The 22,737-nt window shown below is 40.3% G+C and overlaps 1 protein-coding gene across 1 annotated transcript in view; it reads right to left on the reverse strand.

The window, feature by feature from the left end:
- Window positions 1-248: 248 nt before the first annotated feature.
- ASXL3 (ASXL transcriptional regulator 3) overlaps window positions 249-22,737 on the reverse strand; it is a 131,733-nt gene continuing 109,244 nt past the window's right edge. Inside the window, 5 exon segments of the mRNA XM_090284994.1 lie at window positions 249-1,211; window positions 1,213-4,247; window positions 6,831-8,784; window positions 13,392-13,497; window positions 15,607-15,703. Coding sequence (XP_090141120.1) covers window positions 533-1,211; window positions 1,213-4,247; window positions 6,831-8,784; window positions 13,392-13,497; window positions 15,607-15,703 — 5,871 coding nt within the window. The 3' untranslated portion in view covers window positions 249-532.

The raw sequence follows: 22,737 nt of genomic DNA on the forward strand, positions 1-22,737 counted from the left end.
GGAGTCAAACATTTAAATCAGATTTCCCTTTCCAAATATGAGTTAATCAATAGGGTAAAGGTGGGTCCAGAAGAGTCAACTGTGAACCCCTTGATGTAATGGTTCATCTACAGAAGAACGCATAACCCACCTTAAATCACTTTTACCATTCTCTTTCTACATCTGCATTTCTGGTTAATATTAAGTAATTATTCTATCTACACCTGAATTAAAAAACAAAAAACAAAAAACAAAAAGAAACCTGATGGGGTAGTGACCTGTCTACACACAGACCATTGTCCAAAGCTGGGAACGGCAACTAACTACGTAAAGACATGCTGCTGAGCCACTCGGATGGGAGGCGATCTCCCCTTCCCGAGAAATGCAAGAAAATAATAATCCCATAGAGAAAAGATAATCTGTTACAAAATAAAATAAATCAGCACAATATAAAGCACTGAGTTATTCAATTTGTTGCTGCTGATGCCGCATGGCCTTTCGCCGTGTGGCTTCTCCATTGCTGAAAAGGGATACTGCATCTTTCATTCGGCTCTTATCGCACAACCAGGCAAGCTACACAGAGTTTTGAAGGACCTATGCAGTCATCATGGCAGAAGGCCCCACAGCCTTTGCACACAATCATGGCTTTCAGCCGGCAAGAGCATTTCAGTTCCAATTCATCCGCGTTGCTGCTGTCGGCAAAGTTCTGAACGGGCATCTGAGCGTTCTGACCAGACAGGCCCGTGGCAGGACTGGAGCCACTCCCCAAAATCCCAATGGACTTTTCAATTGCAGAGGCTGCCCTTTTGAAGCTCGTGCTACCAAAGTGTATTGTTGGATAATTTCCACAGAGCTGCTGTTGTTGCTGCACCTGCATTTTCTGAGCAGCTAATTGGGTAAAAGGCTTTTGTGGCTCAGAAAGCAAATAGGAAGAGAAATCTGCATTCTTCAGCGCAAATGCTTTTAACTGTTCTTTCATTTCATTCTGGTCATAGGAAACTTGTTTCATGCCCAGTTCACAGCTGCTGCTTAAACCTTCCTCAAAAGAAAGAGGTTCCGATTTTATATTGCTACATATGCCGGTGGACTGTGGCCAACTAAGTCTCTTAGTGGTTTCCATGGTAACCGGAGGTTGTTTTTGATCGGCTGGGACTTCTGCACTAGAAAGAGGTGGAGGTAGTGGAGGTGGAGGTGGGGGGGGAGGTGGGGGCAAAGCCAAGGGTGGAGGGGGGCGGCGGTGGGGGGGGTGGGGGATGCACGAGTGCTTTGTTTGACATTGCATGTGCAGCCCCTGCCACGTCATCGCCTTCTTTAATAGGCATACTGGGGGATAACATGTTGGCTAACCTTAGCTGGTGAGGTGCTGAAGAAAGGCCCACTTCTCCCAGTCCCTTCTGTTCAAGATGCCTGTTGAAGGCAAATGCATTACAGCCCACCGAGGCCTTGCCAGAGGCCTGTAACAGAGCTGTGGTCGGGATGGGGCCCCTGGTGGCCATGGGCATTTGGTAAAACTGCTGTCTGTGTGAGGTACCAGCGTCGGGATGGAAGCCGCCATTCTTGTCCACGTGAAATAGGTTCTGCTGGAAGCTACAGGAGGGGAGCAGCCGCTTCTGCTGTTTGACCTCGGGGCTGGGGGCGACCCTGCTCTGCAGGGAGTGCTTGCTCAGCCACTCCTGCTTAAAGGGCTGGCCGTGCCCTAGCTGACTCAGGCTGGAGCTGACTGCACAAGGCACACCTTTAACATCTGGCTCCACCAGCAATCTCCCTGGTTCACATTTAACTTGAGTATGTTCCCCCGCAGTCCTGGCTACTCTCTTTTTGGGGTGGTTTTCTCGCTTTCGCATCTGGAGTGGGGCAAGAGTCCCTGCCAAGTAGCCCTTCCCATCTGGGGTGGGAGAGCTAGATGGCATTTCAACAATGGCCCTCTCTGGTGCTGTTTTACCCACTGAGGTAGTTTGAAGAGGCAGAGGGAGCCTGTTTATTTCGAGTTTGGCTCCCAATCTGGGCTGTGGCAACACTTTTTCCAAAGGCAGGTTGCCCTGTAGTAACTGTGTCACCAGTGGATTATTCGCCTCCACGGAGGACAGACGACAGCTTGAGCTACCTGCACTGGGAACTCTTTTCAGGGTGTCTGTAGCCAAGGAAATCACCTCTTCCATGGGCCCAGAGGTGGGAACCTTCATGTTCTGCGTCTGTTGCACACTAGGAGCTGCCTCTGCGGCTGGAGGTGGCAGCTCAGGCCCAGGGAAGTCCTCAGTGTCCATTCTAAAGCCCTTGTCCACTTCGTGAGGCTCGGATTTCACAGGGAGAGTGACACTTGTTAGGAGAGTCCTGGGGTGAAGTTCTGACATGTGTGAGTAGCTGGCATGTTCAGTTTTAATGGCCTTTGGACAACTATGCTCTAGATATTCTTTCTGTTTACTTGAACCCGAGTGACTAGCCAGAGGCTGTCCTGTGCTCCGCATGCCTTCCTCATTCCAGCAAATCCGATTGCCTGGGTTATATTGATTGCTACAGGTTGTGTCTGCTTCACTTTTGAAAGTGGTTGGGCCACGTGCCTGCTCAGCAAAGCTATTACTAGAAGCCGTCACCTCATTTAATTTATCTGGAACAACCAGGGGTACTTCTCGGAGACTTGTGCAAGGGGCCTGCATCATTTTACTGTCTTGTTTTGCTGCAGAGGCAGCAATGATACTAGAACCATGATCTATGCTTTCGTTGGCAACCGGCTCAGGCCTGCTAATAACAGACACTTGAGGACATGCTATTTGCTGTATGGCTGCCTCTGTCCTCACCGACCTGCTCTGGAGGTCCAAGCTGGCTTCTGCACTTTCAATGGAGACGGTCAGAGACAAAGTGGAGGTCAGCGTGGTGCTGTGGTCCACAATGACTTTACATGGAATTGATCTGTTTATGGCTGCTGGTACAAAGCCCCCCGAAGGTTGCTGAGATTTCCCAGAATTGTCTGCCTTGTTTCGAGACCCTGAATTTTTGTCCAAGTTTTCAGCACTTAACTTAGGAGGACTGTCGTAAGAGTTTATTGTCAGCATGCTTCCAGTAAACATTGCGATGGGTGGGCGTGCAGCCAGAGTATCTGTAATGGCCACTGAATCCCTGCAGCTGAGGGCTGCTCTCACAGTGGTCCCCATGGACGTGGTGGCCTGTTCTTCACTCCCAGGCATGGCTATCTTCTCAGGAGGAAATCTGTTGTTAATTCCCGTTGTGGGGATCAAGACAGAACTAGTGGAGAGATGGTTTGGCAAGTTATTTCCAACAGAGGGAGTTGGCACGGAGGTGTACTGACCGGAGACTAAGTTACCAGCATTGCTGCTTGGTATGAGCAACTGCTTGTCATCCATGGAGCCCGATGTGCTGGCGCCCTCGGTAGTAGCGGGAATGGGAGTGCTTTCAACACATTTTGGTATAATGGCTATGCATGGAGTGTCAGGTCCCTGGATGGTTTTTAACATGCTTATATTACAAGCAGAAATTGTAGTGTTTGTATTATCAACAGACATTAGAACAGAGGATTTATCAACAGAACTCACAAAGGGATGTTCTTTAATTGCTCCCGACATAGCAGTGCTGCAAACAGACACAGGGACAGAATTTTTATTAAAAAGCATGGGCACACTGCTATTTGCAGAAGAGGTAGATGAAACAATTTTCTCAGATAAATGGGACACAGGTATATTCTCATCAGAACTTTGCACAGATAAGTCAGTGGCAGTTTCTGGAAGTTTTGTTGGGTTAAGAGGCAGCTGTAATACAGTGCCGGTCTCCCGGAGGTGCACAGACTTGTTGCTAGGAGATCTGCAGTTTGGATTGACAATAATGACACCGGTTGAAGCCTCAATTTTTGTTTCAGGGGTAGAAGACACTTCTAAACTTGGAGGGCCTTCCTTCGAGCTAAGCAGAGGCAACCGAGACTCTTTAGTGTTCTGGAAGAGGTGGGCTCGGGCTTGATGCTTTGCGAAGAGCTTTGCCTTTGTCTGCTCTTTGATATGTGCCAGGGTTCTCGTCTTTCCACCCTCTCCTGGGCTCACCATGGCTCCAGAGACAATGCTCGCTGCTGCAGCTACGGCAGCGGCAGCTGCTGCCTCTCGCTGGGCCCTTGCTTGCTGGGCTCGAGCCTTGATATCCGCAAGGGTCCTGGCTCCCGTGTTCCTCCCACTGCTGACGGATGTGCTAGAGGATGCTCGAGACTCTGTTTTGGAGACTGGTTGGCTCTTGATAATGAAAGGTGGCCCAATTTTGGAAAGCTGGATCTACAAGAAGGGAGAATGAGAAGATAAAGCACTTGGTCCACAATCACAGAGAAGCACAAGGCACATAACAATGCAAAGAAGAAGAGTAGCTGCATTATCTCATAATGGGGCAGGAACTACACCTAAATCCCCAGACGGGTCATTAGAGTACAAAGGAACATGAAATGTAGCATGACTGAGAAAATTAAAAACTTTAATCTCTGTTTTTACTCTATGAAAACATCTCCTGGTGACTTCATTTGGCATGGAAATGAAACATGTTCTTAATGCCTCATATAAATGGAAACAAAGCCCATATCTCCTTAAGACAAGGTTATCCGAAAAGACTTAGAGATATTTAGCTTTTAAATTACGTATCTTTCTTGCTGGCATGAAAATCTGGGACTTTAACTCTACTTGAGTTGATCTGTCTTAATTTGACACACACAACAAAAGCCCTCATCAAGAGGTCAGGAGATTAGAATTCTCATTCTGATTTTGCTCAAAGAAACTCTATAATGCTAGGCAAATCACTGTGTCCTTCAGAGTGAGCCAGAGATCCTATAATGTTTACGTCTTCTTATATCACCTAGTATGCTGCTTTATACATGTATAATAAGCATACACAAAGAGTCTGTAAACTCAGATGTAAAATGAGACTAGTTATTTCTGGTTACTTTCTTCACAGCACTGTTATAAAGATGGAACTCTGTTATTTTGTTTTGTTTTGTTTTGCTTTGCTTTGTTTTGCCTCTAAAAGAAAGTCTGGGTTCGGCTGTCTCTTTTGATAGTGGTAATCCACAATTTGCTGAATTTCATAAAGGTCTCAGTTCATACTGTTCACCTACTCATGCTAATTAAGAAACTTGCAGTCATTACCAAATTCATGGAGCACAAGACCTAACAACTGACATATCAGAGCAATGCGTGTGATTTTCTAATCATTAAGACTGATCTTAGAGTCATAGATTTGTAGAGCTGGAAGGTGTCTAGCTAAAGTCTCACTTTACAGTTGGAAAAAAACTGGAAGTCAAGTAGGCTGTCCTGGGGCCATATACCAGTAAGCACAGTGAGCACCTGAGGGCTCCACATTCCGAGCTGTTGCCATGTTCTATGCTTCCTCTGTTTCCTCTTCTAGAAAAAGCTTTTCTTAGAAAAAAAGCTCTCCTTAACATACATGCATCTACATTATAAACATGCTTGACACATACTGCAGGATCGTATCAATTTGGAATTATACTATGGAACTTTGGTAGATGGAATTATCTTCCGGAGGGATCTCGCTTCTCATTGTTAAACTTGTGACATCTCTTTTCTAATTCAGATGCTTCAAAGAAAAGGTGAATTCAAGGAGGGGATTCAATTTTTCCTTTTAAATATTTCCCTTAGTTTAAAAATTAAAAACATTTAAAAAATTAGGCCCAGATATGTTTAAGCAAGGACTCAAGGCCAAGCATCAAATATACTTATACCATCTACCTATTTATCTTTACATAAAGTGTTTTAAAGTATTTCCTATGAAAAGTATGCTCATATTTTCTTTCCACTGCTTCAGAAATTAAAATGCATAGCAGGGTTTATGTTCATCTTTTACATCTCTTGAATCTCATTTACTAGAGACTGCTTTATTAAACAGAATAACTACAACAACACTCTTAAAAATCAGCCTTATGGAGATCATGAGTCACATATAAAAAAGGTGTCAGAGCACAGCAAAATAAAGAGAAAGAGATTAAGAAAAACAATATAGAAGAATATAAATGGACTCAGATAAAAGCATCACCAGATAAATTTCAATTATAGTGAGTAGGATTTTTTTATTTAATAGTTTCTTTTGAATTAAACTTAATTTTCAATTTATTAGGCACAGCCAAGTTATATAAAAGATTTGTTTTCTGAGAGTCAAAATCTACTGGGATCAAAAGAAAGTAAATAGAAATGCTTTTCTACAGGTTTTATTTTCCATGTGAAGTTAAATACCTCTTTTACTATCTTGGAAGTATTAAAAAAAAGAAAAAGGCTTTTTATGCCAATATATCCCCAGCATTTCCCTTCAGGGTTCACAAAGCAATTTCACTGACTTATTTAAGAAATACTTAATGAGGCTCTCCCAAGTCAGGTCCTCCTCTGCTAGGCAATGATGGTCTTCAATGTTTGTTGGAAAATGAATGAAGGGACAATATGTACCTTAATCTCTTTAGTGCATGCCTCTAACTTCTGAATACTTCTTTCTCTAGTTCTTCTGAATGTTTATAGGTCACTGAATTGTCTTTCAAATTTTCCCAAGTTTATTTTTGAACAGGTCTCTGTCCTACAACTGGAAATCCACAGACGACTCTGTATCTCAGTGGCCTGTGGGAAACTCCAGGCCCTGTTCTCCCTCCCCACTTCTTTTTCCTTAAATGCTGAGATCCAAATACATACATGTATCTTATCATATAAACTCAATGCACGGTATAAAGGATCATTTAATATTAGACTGGTGCTGGGAATATTAGATTACCAACTGCTACAAAAAACCTGGAAGAAAACCTCATTTATTTTTGAAAAATTAAGTATCTAAATAGAAAAGTTTTCTTCTTCTTCTCCTTTTAAATACCATACCTTGAGAGGTGGCACCCTGGGTTCCTCTCTTGGAGGCTGCTCCTTCTCAGATGGACTGCTAGATGACAGGGTCCGGGCTGATGGGTCATCTTCTATCCTCGCCCTCTTTTCCTTACAGATTCCAAAGCTGTGCTGCTCTGCAGTTTTCCTCTTGGCTATCTCAGATTCCCTACTTTCATTTCTCATCCCATCGGGTGATTTGGCAGGCTCTGGCAACTTGGAAGCAAATGGGGCATCCAGCCGATTCTGTGAGCTCCCTTGCTTGTGTGTTTTATTTCTAGAACCTTCTGGAAATGAAGCCTTGTCCACTGGTGAGACGTACTGCTTGTCCTGTAATTTAGCTGATGGAAGCTCATTTCCTTTACTCTCTGTCTCTTCAGAGAAGAGAGAGAATTCCAATGATGAGGACACCCCCTTCTTTTCTGTTCTTTGCAGGACATTATGATTTTTAACTTTTATGATTTCTGTAGAAGGGACTTCTGGAATTGAAGCAGGATAGGGCTTCTCTGTTTCAATGTGTGATTTACAAAGCTGCTGATTCAGGGTCTTACTGTTTAATTCCTCAGACGAAAATGCTTCAGGAGCAATGGAAGAACCCATTTTGATGGGTTCAGGAGTATTTGATAAAGCCTTCTGCTGAGACAAAAGGCTCTCTCCCAGGGGCTTGGCAGTGGCAGAACTTTCATCTTTCTGCGGGGAGAGTGGTTCTTCAGATACAGAAGGTGACTTTCTTTGTTGATGTAACATTCTTTCATTCGTGGAAGAATTAGATATCGGAGATGTTTCTGAAGGAAGTGGCACACTGGATATAAAAGTGGTCTCAGATGTGAGAAGCATGGAAGACACTGAAGAAGTTTCCGATGTCAAAGGTAAATCAGACATGGGTGATGCTTCTGATGTTAAAGGTAAATTTGAGACTGGGGATGCTTCAGAGGTTAAAGGTAAATTGGACATTAGCGATGCTTCTGATATTTCAGGTGAAGTGGATATTGGAGATACTTCTGACATCAAAGACGCATGAAGGTTTTCTTCAGTGGGATTTCTCTGACTATATTTGTCTGCATTTTCAGCGCTGGACACCTCAGAACAAAACATTGTCTCAAGGGAGGCTGGAGTACATGATTCTTCGGAAGTGGACTGGGTTTCCCCTCCTGGGGATGTCATGGTGGTACAGACTCCCTCTGGGCTCTCAGAAGAGAAGGAAGTTTCAGAGACAAAAGCATTTTCAGAAAGCTGTTCATCAGGATCACTCTGTAGCTCCATATCTACAGCGACTCCTTCATTTGGAAATTGGCCATCTATAGAAGATGACCCTGTTTTCGTTTTTGGAGTATCGGTCTCTAGTGCAGTTTCTGGCTCCTTATGTTCTGTATCATTGACATGAGTCACAGATGAAGTGGAAGGAACAAGAGAGTCACAGACTTCTAGTTGATCAATAACAACTGACATTTCTTCCTGGGGAGATTCAGATTTCTCTTCCACTTTAACTTCAATAGGAGGCAAAGTTTCTAAAACATCATTCATCATAACACATGATTCTAAGTTTTCTTCAGGAAGCGCTATTTGGGGCTCTTCATGAGCATTGGTCGAAATTTCAGACTCCTCAGAAAATTCAGGTATTGTCTTGTGATTTTCATCCTGGCACTCACAGATACTAGTCTCTACCTCTTCTGCAATTTCCTCCTGAATCACAGATTCTTCGGGGATCAAGATATCCTCTGATTCTGATTCTGCCATTATATCTTTACCTACAGCTACCATAGGGCAGAGTGTAGCACAGAAATCAGGTTCTGGAGAAGTTGGGTTTCTCATGCTTTTTGGCTGTTCTTCTTCTAAGGGAGTCTGTGAAGAAAGACCTGGAAGACTAGAGGCCCCACAAGAAGAACTACTTTCAGCTCCATTATTGTTTGATCCAGAAGTGAGTTCTGTAGATTCCTCTCTTGACATGCCCAACCTGGACAGAAATTAGAAACATTAAATTGCTGTTCAACCACAAAACTTGAAAGGTGCAACTTGGATCTCTCACAAATACAATATTCAGTAAAAGTAAATGCATCAAATTAACTTTATAATCACTAAGTAACATGCTTAATTTATATAAATTAGTTTATGATTTGGTTTTTCTATTTTATAATCATAACTAAAATAAGCTATTTCTTTTTAAGAGAGGTACAGATTTTTATTCTGTAAGCCAAGAGATATGAACCTTACCAAGTTAATAAAAGGAATAAGAAAACTACATACTCATTAGATTCCACATGTAAGTGAAATCATATGATATTTGTCTTTCTCTGACTGGCTTATTTCACTTAGCATAAAACTCAACAGGTCCATCCAAAATAAACTAACAAACGAAAGAGAAACTGACTCATAGCTGTCAGAGGGGAGAAGGCAGGGGTCTGGGTGACAAAGGTGAAGGAATTAAGCAAAAAATAAAAATAAAATAAATAAAGCCTCCTAGACAGACAACAGGCTGGTCATTACCAGAGGGAAATGGTGGTGAGGGGAAGCAAGAGAGGGTGAAGGGAGGGTAAATGGTGATGGAAAAACACTTGGGGTGATGAGCGCACAATGCAACATACAGATGATGTATTATAGAATTGTACACCTTAAACATATATATTTTATTAACCAATGTAATGCTCGTAACTTAAATAATAAGAAAGAAAATTACATACTATTAAATATTTAAAAATATAGGCAGGAAAGCAAAAAAGTGTATAAGATCTACAAATTTTTAAGTCATAAAATAGAAACCTGTCATTATAATAGAAAATAACAGCCTTCAAAGAATGCAATATAACCAAATAATTAGGACCAAAGGAAATGGGTATGTTGTAAAATCTTAAAATTCAGATGACTTCCAAAAATTAAGTTATCTTCAACCAATTAAAGACATGTTCTTCAATCATTTTATTTTAGTATCTAAGCATCTAACTTAAGACAATATGGAAATATCACTAAAGATAACAAACATATTTGGGGTCATCAGAGTTGATTCTGTTAGATTACATTTATGTGAGGCAAGACTTAAAAGTCTTTCCTGTAGATCTTTTACTGTAAAAACAGTCCACAGAAATGTTAAGAAGATTAAGAAATAATCCAGCCTAATGTTCAGGTCATAAGGCAAAGTTAATCAGAATTATAATCAAAGATACTGTAAACCACTATTTCCTGTCATACTAGTCACATTATCAGCATCAGATGGTAGAGGAATAGGATGTTTTAAATGTAGTTAAATTAGAGTACTGCTGGCAACTGCAAAGATAAGCAGAAGAGAAAACATTTCCAGAGGAAGAAACATAGTTGAAATATAGCTATAATAATATCAATGCAGGGAAATAACTCAGTGAAATCTTCAACCTTTACCTTAAATTAAATCCTCAAAATGAAAGGGAAATAAAATTGAATACAACTTTGGGGCGTTTGATCACTAAAATTCATAAGGTTCTGAAAAGGAGATAATGATACTGCTTTCATAATTCATCTCTTTTCTTTCAACTTTCCCTAAGATGGGTTCAAACTAAGCTCTAATTTATAACTATAGTATACTTAAAGGAACAGAATAACTGCATTACAGATCAAATTAAAGCAGAATTATCAGCTATAAATAAGGTCTTTGGGGGCTAGGTCAAGCAGAAACTCCACACTGATAGATACTAGATTAAGTGTAGAACACAAAAAAATATCTATCTGCTGGCAGCCAAATTTCTGCTAGTTGGTTACTAAGAATATTATTGAATATATTAAATATTATTAATAGATATGATATCTATGTCATACAGAAAAAAAGCACTGTATAAAATATGCCTATGTCAACATTTTAGTATTTTCATGGGAAAATAGATTTAAGATGGCATAAGGCATTGAAGAAAAACACTTACAACACACCACATAAATACACAAAGGAAAACCCTGCCCTCCAGGAATCTAAACTGCAAATAACAGACCAACTCTTAAAATTCTGAGTTAACATATATGTGGGTGATTGCTAAGTAACTAAAATATATAACAGTACCCTATTACAAGCCATGTAAGCCAATAAGAACCATAATAAAGACCTCAAAGGGAAAAAATGAAATCAGACAAATCTTATGTAGAGGTGAATTTGGATGGCAACATTTTTGGGAAGACTTAGAGCAATGAAAAGGCACACATTGTCAGTCAACTGAAAATGATCTGATGCTAAGGAAAAAAAAATCCCTCACATCATGGGAACACGTGGGTAATCTAAAAGTAACAAAATTAGAAGGGCAGTCAATGAAATGTCCAAAATACATCTGTCATCTGATATGAAATCAAAGAGAAAAAAACAGTGAGAAGTCCGGTGACTTAAGGGGACAGAACCTCTATGGAACCCCAGGAAAGGGGTTAAGTAAAATAATGTTTGTATTCAGAGCTCAGGGGTAGTGATGGGGCGTCATATTTACTCACATTATTGTAGCTGTCATCCTCTAGGGCAGAGACCTTTAAACTGATATATGGGAGTCTGTGAAATCCCCAAATTTAAGTTAAAAAAAAGGTATATGTGTGAGTTTTTCTGAGAAGAATTTGCAGAATTAAAGACACTGAGCAAATTACTTAGCCATACTGTGTAAACCTGAGGAAATTAAGTTTCATTGTTTCTCAGTTTTGGACACCATTTTTTAAATATATGAATAATAATACCCACCATATAGGATTGTTGTAAGAATTAAGTAAAATAATATTTGCAAGGCTCTTAAAACATATCAGAGCCAGAATATGCTCAATAAATATGCTGAGCAAAGGAAAGCTACTTGTATGCATGGTATCTAGAATGCAGGTTCCCATAGGGCAGAACCTAAGAAGCCCTACTGTACTGCCAGCATCTAGGACAGCATCTGGTACAGAGGAGATGTTGGATAAATACTGATGGGTTAATAAAAGAATGGGCTTAACGTACAATAATAATTCAGAACCAGTGTGTTGGAGGTAACTACCTCAGTCATGCTTCTGCCATTTTGAAAAGAGCTCCCAACATTATTTCCTTGTTAGACAGAAGGTGAGGGAGGCCTCCTTGAATGGTCTTCAATGTCATCTTCCAGGGTTTTTAATCCTGCTGGGTATCAGCATGACCTGGGGAGCATCTAAAAATATGGATTCCCGGGCTCAACTCCTGGAAATTCCCAATCAACATGTCTTCAGTGGGTTCTGGAAATCTGTATCTATTTTTAAAGCTCCAAAGAGGATCTGATAGAGCCAGGCTTGAGAAATACTGCTAGTGTCTACATACAAGGCATATAACTAACTTGCCACATATTTAATTTTTGAAAGAAAGATGGTAATTATATCCTTTTAGTTTTGCTTAAATATGTTTATGTATCCAAGGTTCTAAGAGAGCAGTTGAAAACAAGCCTTCCTGCCCTGGCTGGGTTGCTCAGATGGCTGGAGAGTCATGCCGCACACCAGAAGTTTTGGGTTTGATCCCTGGGTAGGTGCATATAGGAGGCAACCTATCAATGTTTCTCGCTTTCTTTCTCTCTCTCTCTCTCCTTCCCTCCATCCCCTCCTCTCCCTTTCTCTCTCTCTCTCTTAAATCAATAAACATATACTTGGGTGAGGATTTTTTAAAAAGTTTTTCTACTCAAGAGTACTGTTTTAACACAATTCACCAAACGCTAGCCCACTTTGGGTAAGGAGTCCGTTTGTCATGAGTCCTTTTCATGAAGAGCACTCATGTGAAATTCCTTCTGCTGTTTTTCCCCATTTACAGGGGGAATTTCGTGAAATTAGATCAAATGGTACAGGTTTTGTTACCTGGACCACCACAGTATCTTTTACACAAAAAATTTCCAAGCATTAATTGTATATACGGGAGTTAATGCTCAAATTCCTCTACTAAGGAGGATCTAAGGTCACTGTCAATTGTCTGCTTCTTAATCCTTCCTTTCTTAAGAGAGCCGATTGTCTCTGAGGTTCTAATTCTGCCCAAGTAGAATATGTCCTGCTAACCATGAAGCAACAGAGAAATACTTTCAATTTAGTTCAGTCATTACCACACTTATGTGTAACTGGTATTATTTTAAAAAGAAACGCACACAAATAAAAAGTTAAAAACTGGTTACACCTAAGGAGGAAGACAGAGTAAAGGGTAAGACCTCAAACTCTCCTCAAAATGAAGAATATACAAGAGTATACATATGCACGGTCAAGATTTTTGGAAAACTGTGAGAATTAAATGTGTCTAAAACTACTTTATGTCTACAGTATTCATTAATATAAATACTTGGATTTTTTTAAAATGAGATTTTTACTAAATCCAGTTAAGAAAGCCAAAATTGACTTCTATAGGATTTCATGCTGTTTTCAGTCCAAAATGAATTTCCATGGACAAGTTATAAACCCTTGAAAATGCATTTTTAAAAATGTAAGTGCTGATATGCAGCTATAATTTTACCCACAATTTCTGACACTGAGGGACTATTGCTTTTTATCACAGGTTTATTAAGTTTTACAGCATATGAGTGTGCTATGTGAAGCAGGGAATTACATTTTCATTTCCTTCGAAGAGAAATGAAGAAAAAATGCTCTAGCACTTACTTTTCTCCATAAAACCTTTCAAAGAATTTTTCTTTCCAAGGTTCTGTTTTCTTTTCCTTCTCAATTTCTTGCCTTATCCGCAACTGCATTTCTGGAGTAAACTCTCCTAGAAAGAAAATGCTTACATATTGAGTAAATAAAAATGGTCATATCTTTTGCCAATTAATAAAGAAAACATGTAATTAATTTGAGTAAACTTTTATGGATGTTTGAAAACTAAAAGCTGAGTACGGATATTTCTACAGCTCCACTTTTTATGAACATCACTTAAATAGTCATTTGGTCACAGATGAACTCTAAAACATTCAGCAAATGTACTGCATGCTCGGGGCTGTGAATGAGTGTATATTCACTGTCTTTAATGAAGTCAGTCTGGTGAGAAAAGAGGCATACGATTGACTATAATATAATGTCAAAAGCCTTGTATAGGATATATGTAGTAAAAGTATACAAGGGAAAGAAAGCACTTAATTCTGCCTAAATCAACTGGAGAAGACCGCATATAAGAACTGATTCTTGAATTAGCTTTTGAAGGATGATCAAGCTTTCATAAAATAATTAACTCAGAAGACACAGAGACATGAATATGTATATTTATGTTCTTTTGAGTGGTCAATTGTGAGGAGAACACAGAATGAAATAGGAAAGGTAGGCTGAGGCCAATTACCCAATGTGTGTTCTAAAAAGAGTTCTGAACTTTTCCTGTAAGACACAGAGGGAGGTTCTGGTGGTGTTCAATGAGGGAAAAATAGGGCCAAATAAGCAGTAAGAAACAGGATGAAGTAATTGAAGAACTCTGCCTAGAAGCCTACGAAGTATCATAAATGAGAGACGGAAATTACAGTCAGACCAATAGCTGTGGGACCGCGAAGAAGCTTCAGACTCACAGCACAATTAACACTTCATGACCAGATGGACCTGGGGAGAAGCAAGAGGATCAAAGACACCAGCTAGGTTTCAAAGTGAGGAGCTGTGAGGAGGCAGTAGTGATATTAACCTCAAGAAGGCAGAAGGAATAGCAGATCTGAAAGGTAAGATAGTGAGTTTAACACTGGCATTTGGCTTTAAGGTGCCTGATGTCAGCTCGAGAGACCCAGTAGGCATTTGGAGAAATAGAAGAGAGGAGTTAGAGCCACATTTGACTGTGTTCAGCATATGGGCCATAGCTGGTAGCAGGGTGAATGAGTCTGCACAGAGAACATGTATGTGTAAGTTACAAAAGAAAATATCAGGGAAGAAGCCCTAGCTGCTGTGGCTCAGTGGATTGAGCGTCAGCCTGTGAGCCAAGTGTCGCTGGTTCGATTCCCAGTCAAGGCACATTACTAGGTTGCAGGTCAGGTCCCCAGTTGGGGGCGCCAGTGAGAGGCAACCACACAGTGATGTTTCTCTCCCTCTCTTTCTCCTTTCCCCTCTCTCTAAAGAAATAAAATAAACAAACAAATAAAATAATATATATCAGGGAAGAGAATGGTGCAGACATGAACATTTATTTACCTTCTGAGGAAAGAATATGAGATCCTAAAGGAGGCTGAGAAATGGCTGTCAGAAATGCAGTTTTAGGAAGAAAACTTAAATATTTATGAATGCCTACAGTAGATGGTTTCAAATTGGATGGGAAGAAAAACAAATGAGATACTGGAGAAGGAACATTTTAAATGTAAGGACTGAGAAGAGGAGACTGAGACTGGACTTTGCCAGTGGAAAGCCATCAGTATTTTCTTGGAGAGATTATTTCAATTGTGTACAGTGGGTTCACACTCAACTATAACAATTTGATTGGGTGAGAAAGTAAAATGTGGTGGGACTAGTATTACTTTAGTCTTTCAAGAAGCTTGGTGATTAAATAAAAGATAAGGTAAAATGGTTAATTCAAAGGAAGAAAGTATTAAAAGAAGATTCTTGACTCCCCAGGATATTGGTAGAATATAATGTATCAAACAAGTAACTAAAATTAATGTTCCCCCCCAAATATTGCTATATCAAAAATTTTTATGTCCCAGAAAACATCATGCTTTCTTCAAAAATATCAGATATCAAAAATGCCAAGTATAACAAAAAAAATTGGTGAAGTCATTTGGAATAGAACGTGAATTTTTTACTAAATTAAAATACACTTCAGGGGGTAAAAAGACCTGGCAACCAGAGAAAAGGCGCAAAGCTCAGGACAGCATGGGCACTCAAATATGTCAGATAATAATGACAAAGGGGAATTTACCTTCGGCCAGCCGCTGTTTCCACCCTTGTGCTGCATATGCGAAGAACTCATTATTCAGAGCTGAAGTACTGAGGCGCAAAATTCCATCGCTTCCCATCTAGGAAATAAGCCGACAAAAACAAGACTCCATCAAGAATAATTCAAAGCAAAAGCATGCAGGAAAGAAGCAATAACTGAGGAAGCATGTGTGAGAGAAAGCACAGGCAGGAGGGAAAGAGGAAAGGCACCCGGCAAAGGATGATGCTCCTGGTATGAAAAGTGCCTTGTCTACAGTGACTGTTCTAATGACAAAACATATCAATTTAAAGGAAATCCTGATTAGGTGTTTCTATTATTGGTGCTGAGTACAGTGAACGGCTATGGTTTAATCGAAATAAATTTTACATGTTTATTATTCTAACATGCCTTAAATTGTACCAAATTAAACATAAACATGTTTACACATTTAGGTTAGGTTTTATTAAATGAGGTTTTCTAAAATGTGTGAAATCTAAAGAAATCTGGCCTGATCGCTTGAATGCCTTTGCTGTCAGAGGTTTAGATGACACTCAGTTCTGAAATACACTAAAGCAAGCACACCGCCACTACCATATGTACCCCTGTTGCCCTCCCACTTTCCTCACCTCTTTGGATGCACACAGAATCAGGTATACAGCAAAGATGAAAGTAAGTGCAACTATATGCTACTAACCTTTTTCTTAAATATAGCAATTTTTAAAAAACTTTCATTCACTAGAGATTCAGATAAGCATCATCAAACTGGATGCTTTCAGCTTTCCAATTATTTACTGCACCTTATATGTGCATGTATTCTACTTGTTGACCTAGGGAACAGAAAAACTTAGTCTGGTCCTTGACTGGCTTCTTATGCAGTTGAAGAATGAAGATAAGACATTAATAGTCAGACAATGCCACCATTAGGTAGGTGGGAATTAAGAAGTGCAAACAATAAAAGGAAGGGGAAGCCATATACAGGTAAACACACATGGCTAGGCAGAACTTGATGTCAGAGGTGACACTGGTGTGGGGTCTTGAGAGACTGACAGACCCAGACAGGATGGCTTTAGGGATAAAGCATACAGGACACTGTCAGCCTGAGCTGTGTTGTAGAGGCAGGACATCATGGATGATGAGTAGCTAGGCTATTCATGAAGGTGTAAGGAGGTTTTACGTCTGCCTGCTACTCAGAGGCCTGGCCAACTGCAGCTTGAATGATATTTTCACAGATTTCTTCTTACTCCATATGCATACTTCATAGATCCTAAGCTCGAATTAGTCACTGTTACCTGAAAACTCACGCATAGATTTCTTAACCCCATCTGGCTGTTTGTCTGTGGTCTTCCCTATACTCCATCTTTACCCACTGACACACTAGCCATATGTTACAATTTAACTCAAATAATGCCTTCATGAATGAGTCAGCTAAACCATTACCCAGGAGCACAGGAAAACCCTAAGTCTAAAAGTAAATGTCATACTAATTACTCTAATCTCGTCCATCAAATCCAGAAAAGAGAGACACTGTGAACAAGTAGAAGATATGCCAGATATTCCCATCATGAGATTTATAAAAAAGCCACAGATTTGAGAGCATGCATTTCTTCATCTAAAAAATATTCAGTTGAGTTTCATTCTAAGTTTCTTCATCTAAGAAAGACTAAAATTCTCAATACACTTGAAACATTTCAGCATGATTTCATTCATTCATTGATTTATTGCTTACTCACTCAATAATTTCATCTGTATTTAACAGATACTTATTAAGCCACTCATATGAACCTATGTACCTGGTACCTGTATAGGTCTTGGCAATACTGTGGCAATAAAGAAAAAGTTTCTGTCTTCGTATTTTGAATATATTTTACACTCAGCGTATGCTTCTGGTCTTCGTACATCCTTTCCACTCACTGGAGTGCAGCACTGCTGTAACATAACCATGATAGTGCCCCACTGCATGGTCCCACCACAGGCCCAAGATGTGAGTACATTAATATCTCACATTCCCATATTCTCAGGGGACAGTTCTGGGATAATATTCTCTGGAATGTGTATATGCGCTGAATCAATGGGTGCCATTTGGTGCTCTGTCCCCAAGGTTGCTGACCTTCAACCTTGGAGCCAGGATGATGTGAAGCTGGGATGCCTAAAGCAGGATGATACGCAATGGACCATCACTTGCCTTATCAGAAAGGACTGTGTTCATCTGCACAGATAGAATTTTTCAACCCCCTCCCTTGAGCTCTTTGTTCTATTCCCCTCTGCCTCCTTAAAAAAAAAAAACAAAAAAACCTCTTACTCCACTGAGAGGTGGAGATGGGCTTTGAGATGTGAGTCCCTCATCTTGCTGGGAGATGGGCTTTGAGATGTGAGTCTCATTTTCCCAGAAGATGGACTTTGTGACATGAGTACCCATCATCCATTTGACTGGTACTTGCAAATAAACCAGTTTCCTTTACATCAGCACCTGCCTCTCAAACATTGGCTTTTGTAGCAGCAGGCAGCCAGACCTGCATTTTGTTATAGGTCTAGATAGTTCTTTATAATGAGAGCATGTTTTGCACACTGCACGATGTTTAGCAGCATCTCTGTTCTCTACACACTCTATACCTATAGAAACCCCTTTCCAAGATGTGGCAATTAAAACTGTCCCCAAACATCACCAAATGTCTCTTAAAGCAAAATCATCTCCAGTTGAAAACAATCACACTGGTGGACACAGTAAGGCTCCACTGTAACTAAAGCTCTGCCTGGCTCCTTTGTGCCTCTCAAGCTGGTTATCAGCAGGCAAAGACAGGAGTTGCTGGGCAGGCGGTATTATCAGCTCTACTTGTCCTAAGGAAAGAGGATTGCTACTACAGAGTAGAGGGGTGGCAGAAAGAAGGATGCTGGGATGTTGGGAATGTTGGGGGTTCATGGGACCTCGCTTGGTGCTTCCCTGCTGGCTGGAACATGGATTACAGCAACAGTAGCCAAAGGCTCAGACTCCTCAGGGATGACATCCTGGGCCACGTCCCTGGGAAAACTAGCATAAATGCTCACTGAGGACAAGGAAAATCAGAGAAGGGAGATAACACACCTCAACTCCAGCCTCAAGACAGGCTTGAGAGTAGCAAAGCCTGCAGCTAGACCACCAACCATCTGGTCATAAGTCTTGTTTTTGTTTTTTGTATTTTTTTAACATATCATGACCAGCTACTCCTTGAAGAATTAAGGGCAGACTGGACCTAACAGAAAGCACAAGATCTGACAAGTACTGAGGCAGACTATAAAGGACGTTCATAATGCTCCATTCCCTATCATCTGGCCTGCATGAACTCAGAGTGGCAGGGATAAGCAGTGCAACACACTCATCCTACCTAGGCCAGTAAAACCGAGGACCTGTGCTGAAACACAAGGCCTTTGAGATGGCATGGAGACACAGCCTAGAAATGCAGGCACTGGCCATGAGGACAATTTACAATTCATGGGAGACAAGGGCTTGTGGTAGAGGGTCCCACTCTCCTGCTGTCCCTCTGTGGGACAGTTCTGTGGATCATTCTACACCGTTTCTCAGCGGGTCCTCAGTAGACATGTGCTCCAGTTTTTCAGAGGCTTTCTCTTCTCCTTGTCTCATACAACCAATGCCTGGCCTTTGTTTCCAAGACACCTTTGCTCAAGGGCTTGTTCCAGGCTCCACATGGGGAGGGAAGGAGCAGGGGAGAATCTTATGTCACCAAATCTAAGAAATGTAGGCTTTATCCTTTCCTTGGGGGGGGGGCAGTCAGTGGGAGGGTGGGCAGCAAGTATGTTATAAGGTAAACCTGGGCAGGGCTTGAATCAGCATGAAGCCCAAGGTGAGTGGCATTCAGGTCCAGGTTTCCCCCTCAATTTACCTAGCATGTTTATGGCCTGTTCAATGTGTTCCATGATGAGAGGAAGGTGGCAATCACTGCTCCAGGGAACAGAAAACGACTAAAAGGGTTTAAGCGTGGGAAAAGCCTAAAAAGATTTGTGTTTAAAAAGATGACATTAGCCCTGGCTGAATGGCTCAGCTGGCTGGAGTATCATCACATACACCAAAAGGTTGTGGGTTTGATCCCTGCTCAGGACACACGCCTAGGTTGTGGGTTCAATCCCCGGTTGGGGCACATATGGGAGACAACTGATTGATGTTTCTCTCACATCGACGTTTCTCTGTTTCAATCTCTCTCTACCCCTCCCTTCCTCTCTCCCTAAAATGAATGAATATATCTTCAAGTGAGGATTAAGTAAATAGAAAGATGACAAATGAATATATCCTCAAGTGAGGATTAAGTAAATAAAAATATGACATTATTAGCTACAAAAAAAATGGAATGGACAGGAAAAGAGAGGTAAAAAGACATTGCTAGAAAGGTAATAAAATATGCCCATAAAAGATAATAAAAGAAGGAAAACCTGAGAGATGCTCTGGACAGGGTGAAGGTCTTCAGGACTGAGGAGATAAAGGCATTGGGAGAGTATTTCAGGAGACATTGAACACATACAAGTTAATTCTGGGAGATGGGGTGAATGAAAAAGGCAGCCGAGCTTAAGCAGAAGTATTTAAGGACTGTCATCAAGGATGTCTAGCAATCACAATAAGGATGAGAAGGTAGTCCAACTGAATGATATGCCTCCAGGAAGTCTGAATTTTCTGTGAATATTGACTGAATATTTTTGTCCTTGTAGTTTGCAAGTCTTGTATAAAAGCAACTCCACTTAGAAAGACTAAAAGGAAAGAGGTATTCTTATTGCACAGATTTTAAATAGACTAGTAAGTGGAAGGCAAGTTCCCTGTAAAGGCAAAGGAATTTGTTTGCTGTGAAATACATTTATATAAGGCATAGTGGAAAGATGAGAATTTTCTTCCTTTGAGGATCTGTATGGTGCCTTCTAATCCTCTGCATCCATGCAATGCCTTGTATATTGCTGGTACTCAATACAATGTTTATTGTCCTTGCTTTGTGTAGTGAAAAGTTTAAAATTTAACTCCAGTAGCTGATAAGGAGTATTTTAGTTTTGTGTATTCTGCCAGGCCAGCAGCATGAGTAGTTATTAATTGAAATTTCAGTGTAATTTTAAGACACAAAGAAATACCAGTTCCAGGTTAGCTCTGACATATTCTCAAGATTTCAGCACATGAATATGCAAAGCAGTGTAAAATAAACAGATTCAAGAATACGAAACCCAGCCCTGGGGAAAAATGTTTGTTTTTAAAACATAAAAATAATATTAACAGCCAGATTTCCAACCTATACAAGACAGCACAATTAAAACACTAGGGCTCAATTAGACTTAGGAAATACATGCTAATAAAACTTTTAAAATATACTATTAATTTTATGGCCTTTAAGAAATACTGTCCAAAAGACATAACATTTTAATGAGCTGGAAAAATAAACATTTCTGAAAGGTTTATTTATTTATTTATCACTGAGCTATAAATTCTTGTTTTTCAGATTATCCACAATAGAAACGTTCATTCTAAAAACTGCCCCCTCTCTCTTATAATGAAATGTCTAACTACGCCATTGATAACTTAAGTCTTCTTTTAAACTAGAAGGAGAAAACTCTGATCATACTAATTACTACAGAAGAAAATAAATATTAGTAAAGGGAAACATTCATAGAGAGATACTTTTACAAAAATTTAAACTATCGGTGAGTATATCACTTGTCTTTAGTATTGATTATATTAACACACATTTTATGGGGATGAATGTCAGTGGAATTCAAAGGGTTAAAATGTTGTTACTTGCAGATGACCCAATGTCTGAAGTTCAATGAATGTTAATTCTGTACAAGAATATAACTATATTTAATAAAATCCTTTAACTCTCTACCATATTCTTTACCACTTTTTTCCTATCTTGGGGTTCTTGTCAGTGATTCAGAATGCACGGCATGTAGGCAGCTTAGAGGGCTTGTAAGAAATGCGCTGGAGAGTTAGAAAGTGGCCAATAATGGGATGCCTAGATTTACTAACAATTTTGGACTTCATTCTACAGACTATGAGGAGCCATTCGAAGTGAAGCCAAAACATGACGACAAGGTTCATGCCGAGCATGTCCGGGTAAGAGACTGCTGCTTTAGACATGGTGCTCAGGATGGGCCTTGCTAATGCTCACTATTGATAAGGGATGTTGGAGCAGACACCTGAAAGAAGTGAAGGAGTGAGACATGCAGGCATCTGGGGAAGAGTGGGCTAGGAGAAGGAAGGGATATAAATGCAGAAGCCCTCAGGGACTTGCAAGAAGGCTGGAAAGACCTTAGAGTGTGGGAGGAACGGGAATGAGGGGACAGGATCATGCTAGGCCTTACAGCCCAATGGAAAAACTGGCTTTTCCTCAAGTTAGCTGGGAAACCTTCACGGACTTGTGCCTGACAACTGAAGAGATCTGACATTTTACAAGGATTGCTCTGACTGCTGTGTTTAAAGAAGACTTTAGCACCATCCGAAAGCAATATAAATGTGAGCCACATATGTGGTTTTAATTCTTCTAGTAATCACATTGAAACAGTAAAAAGAAACATGTGAAATTAATTCTAATTTATTCATAATCCAACCTATCCAAAATGTTGTTTCAACATATAATCAGTATAAAATATGATTGATGATATTTTTCATTCTCTTTATATACTAATTCTTCAATAGCCAGTATGTATTTTTATAACACATCTCAATTCAGATCAGCCATATTCCTACTGCTCAGCAGCCACAGGTGGCTAATATTACACAGCATAGTTTCAGAAGATAAAGACTTAGCAGAGGCATTGTATGTACTTATCGCGAACCTCCAGGAAAGAGAGGATAGTAGCTTGGACGAAGATGACAGCAGGACAGATGGTGAGAGATGTTCGGGTTCCGATTACATTGTGAAAGTTGAGCCGACAAGACTTGACAATGGATTGGATGTGTGACATGAAGGAAGGACAGCAGGTAAGGATGATATCCAAAGACTTTGGGCCTTGGCAATTAAAATTATGAAACTGCTATTTATTAAAATGGGGAAGATTAGGGGAGGAGGAGGCATGGTTTTGAACCAATGAAGGTTGAAATGTTGACTGTAATTCCCAGTAGATGTCTTAGATACATTGTTCTGCATGTAGTGTAGAGAATGCGCTGGATGT

Source organism: Furipterus horrens, unplaced genomic scaffold (genome assembly GCF_987537825.1).
Source record: "Furipterus horrens unplaced genomic scaffold, mFurHor1.1.pri manual_scaffold_8, whole genome shotgun sequence".
NCBI lineage: Eukaryota > Metazoa > Chordata > Mammalia > Chiroptera > Furipteridae > Furipterus > Furipterus horrens.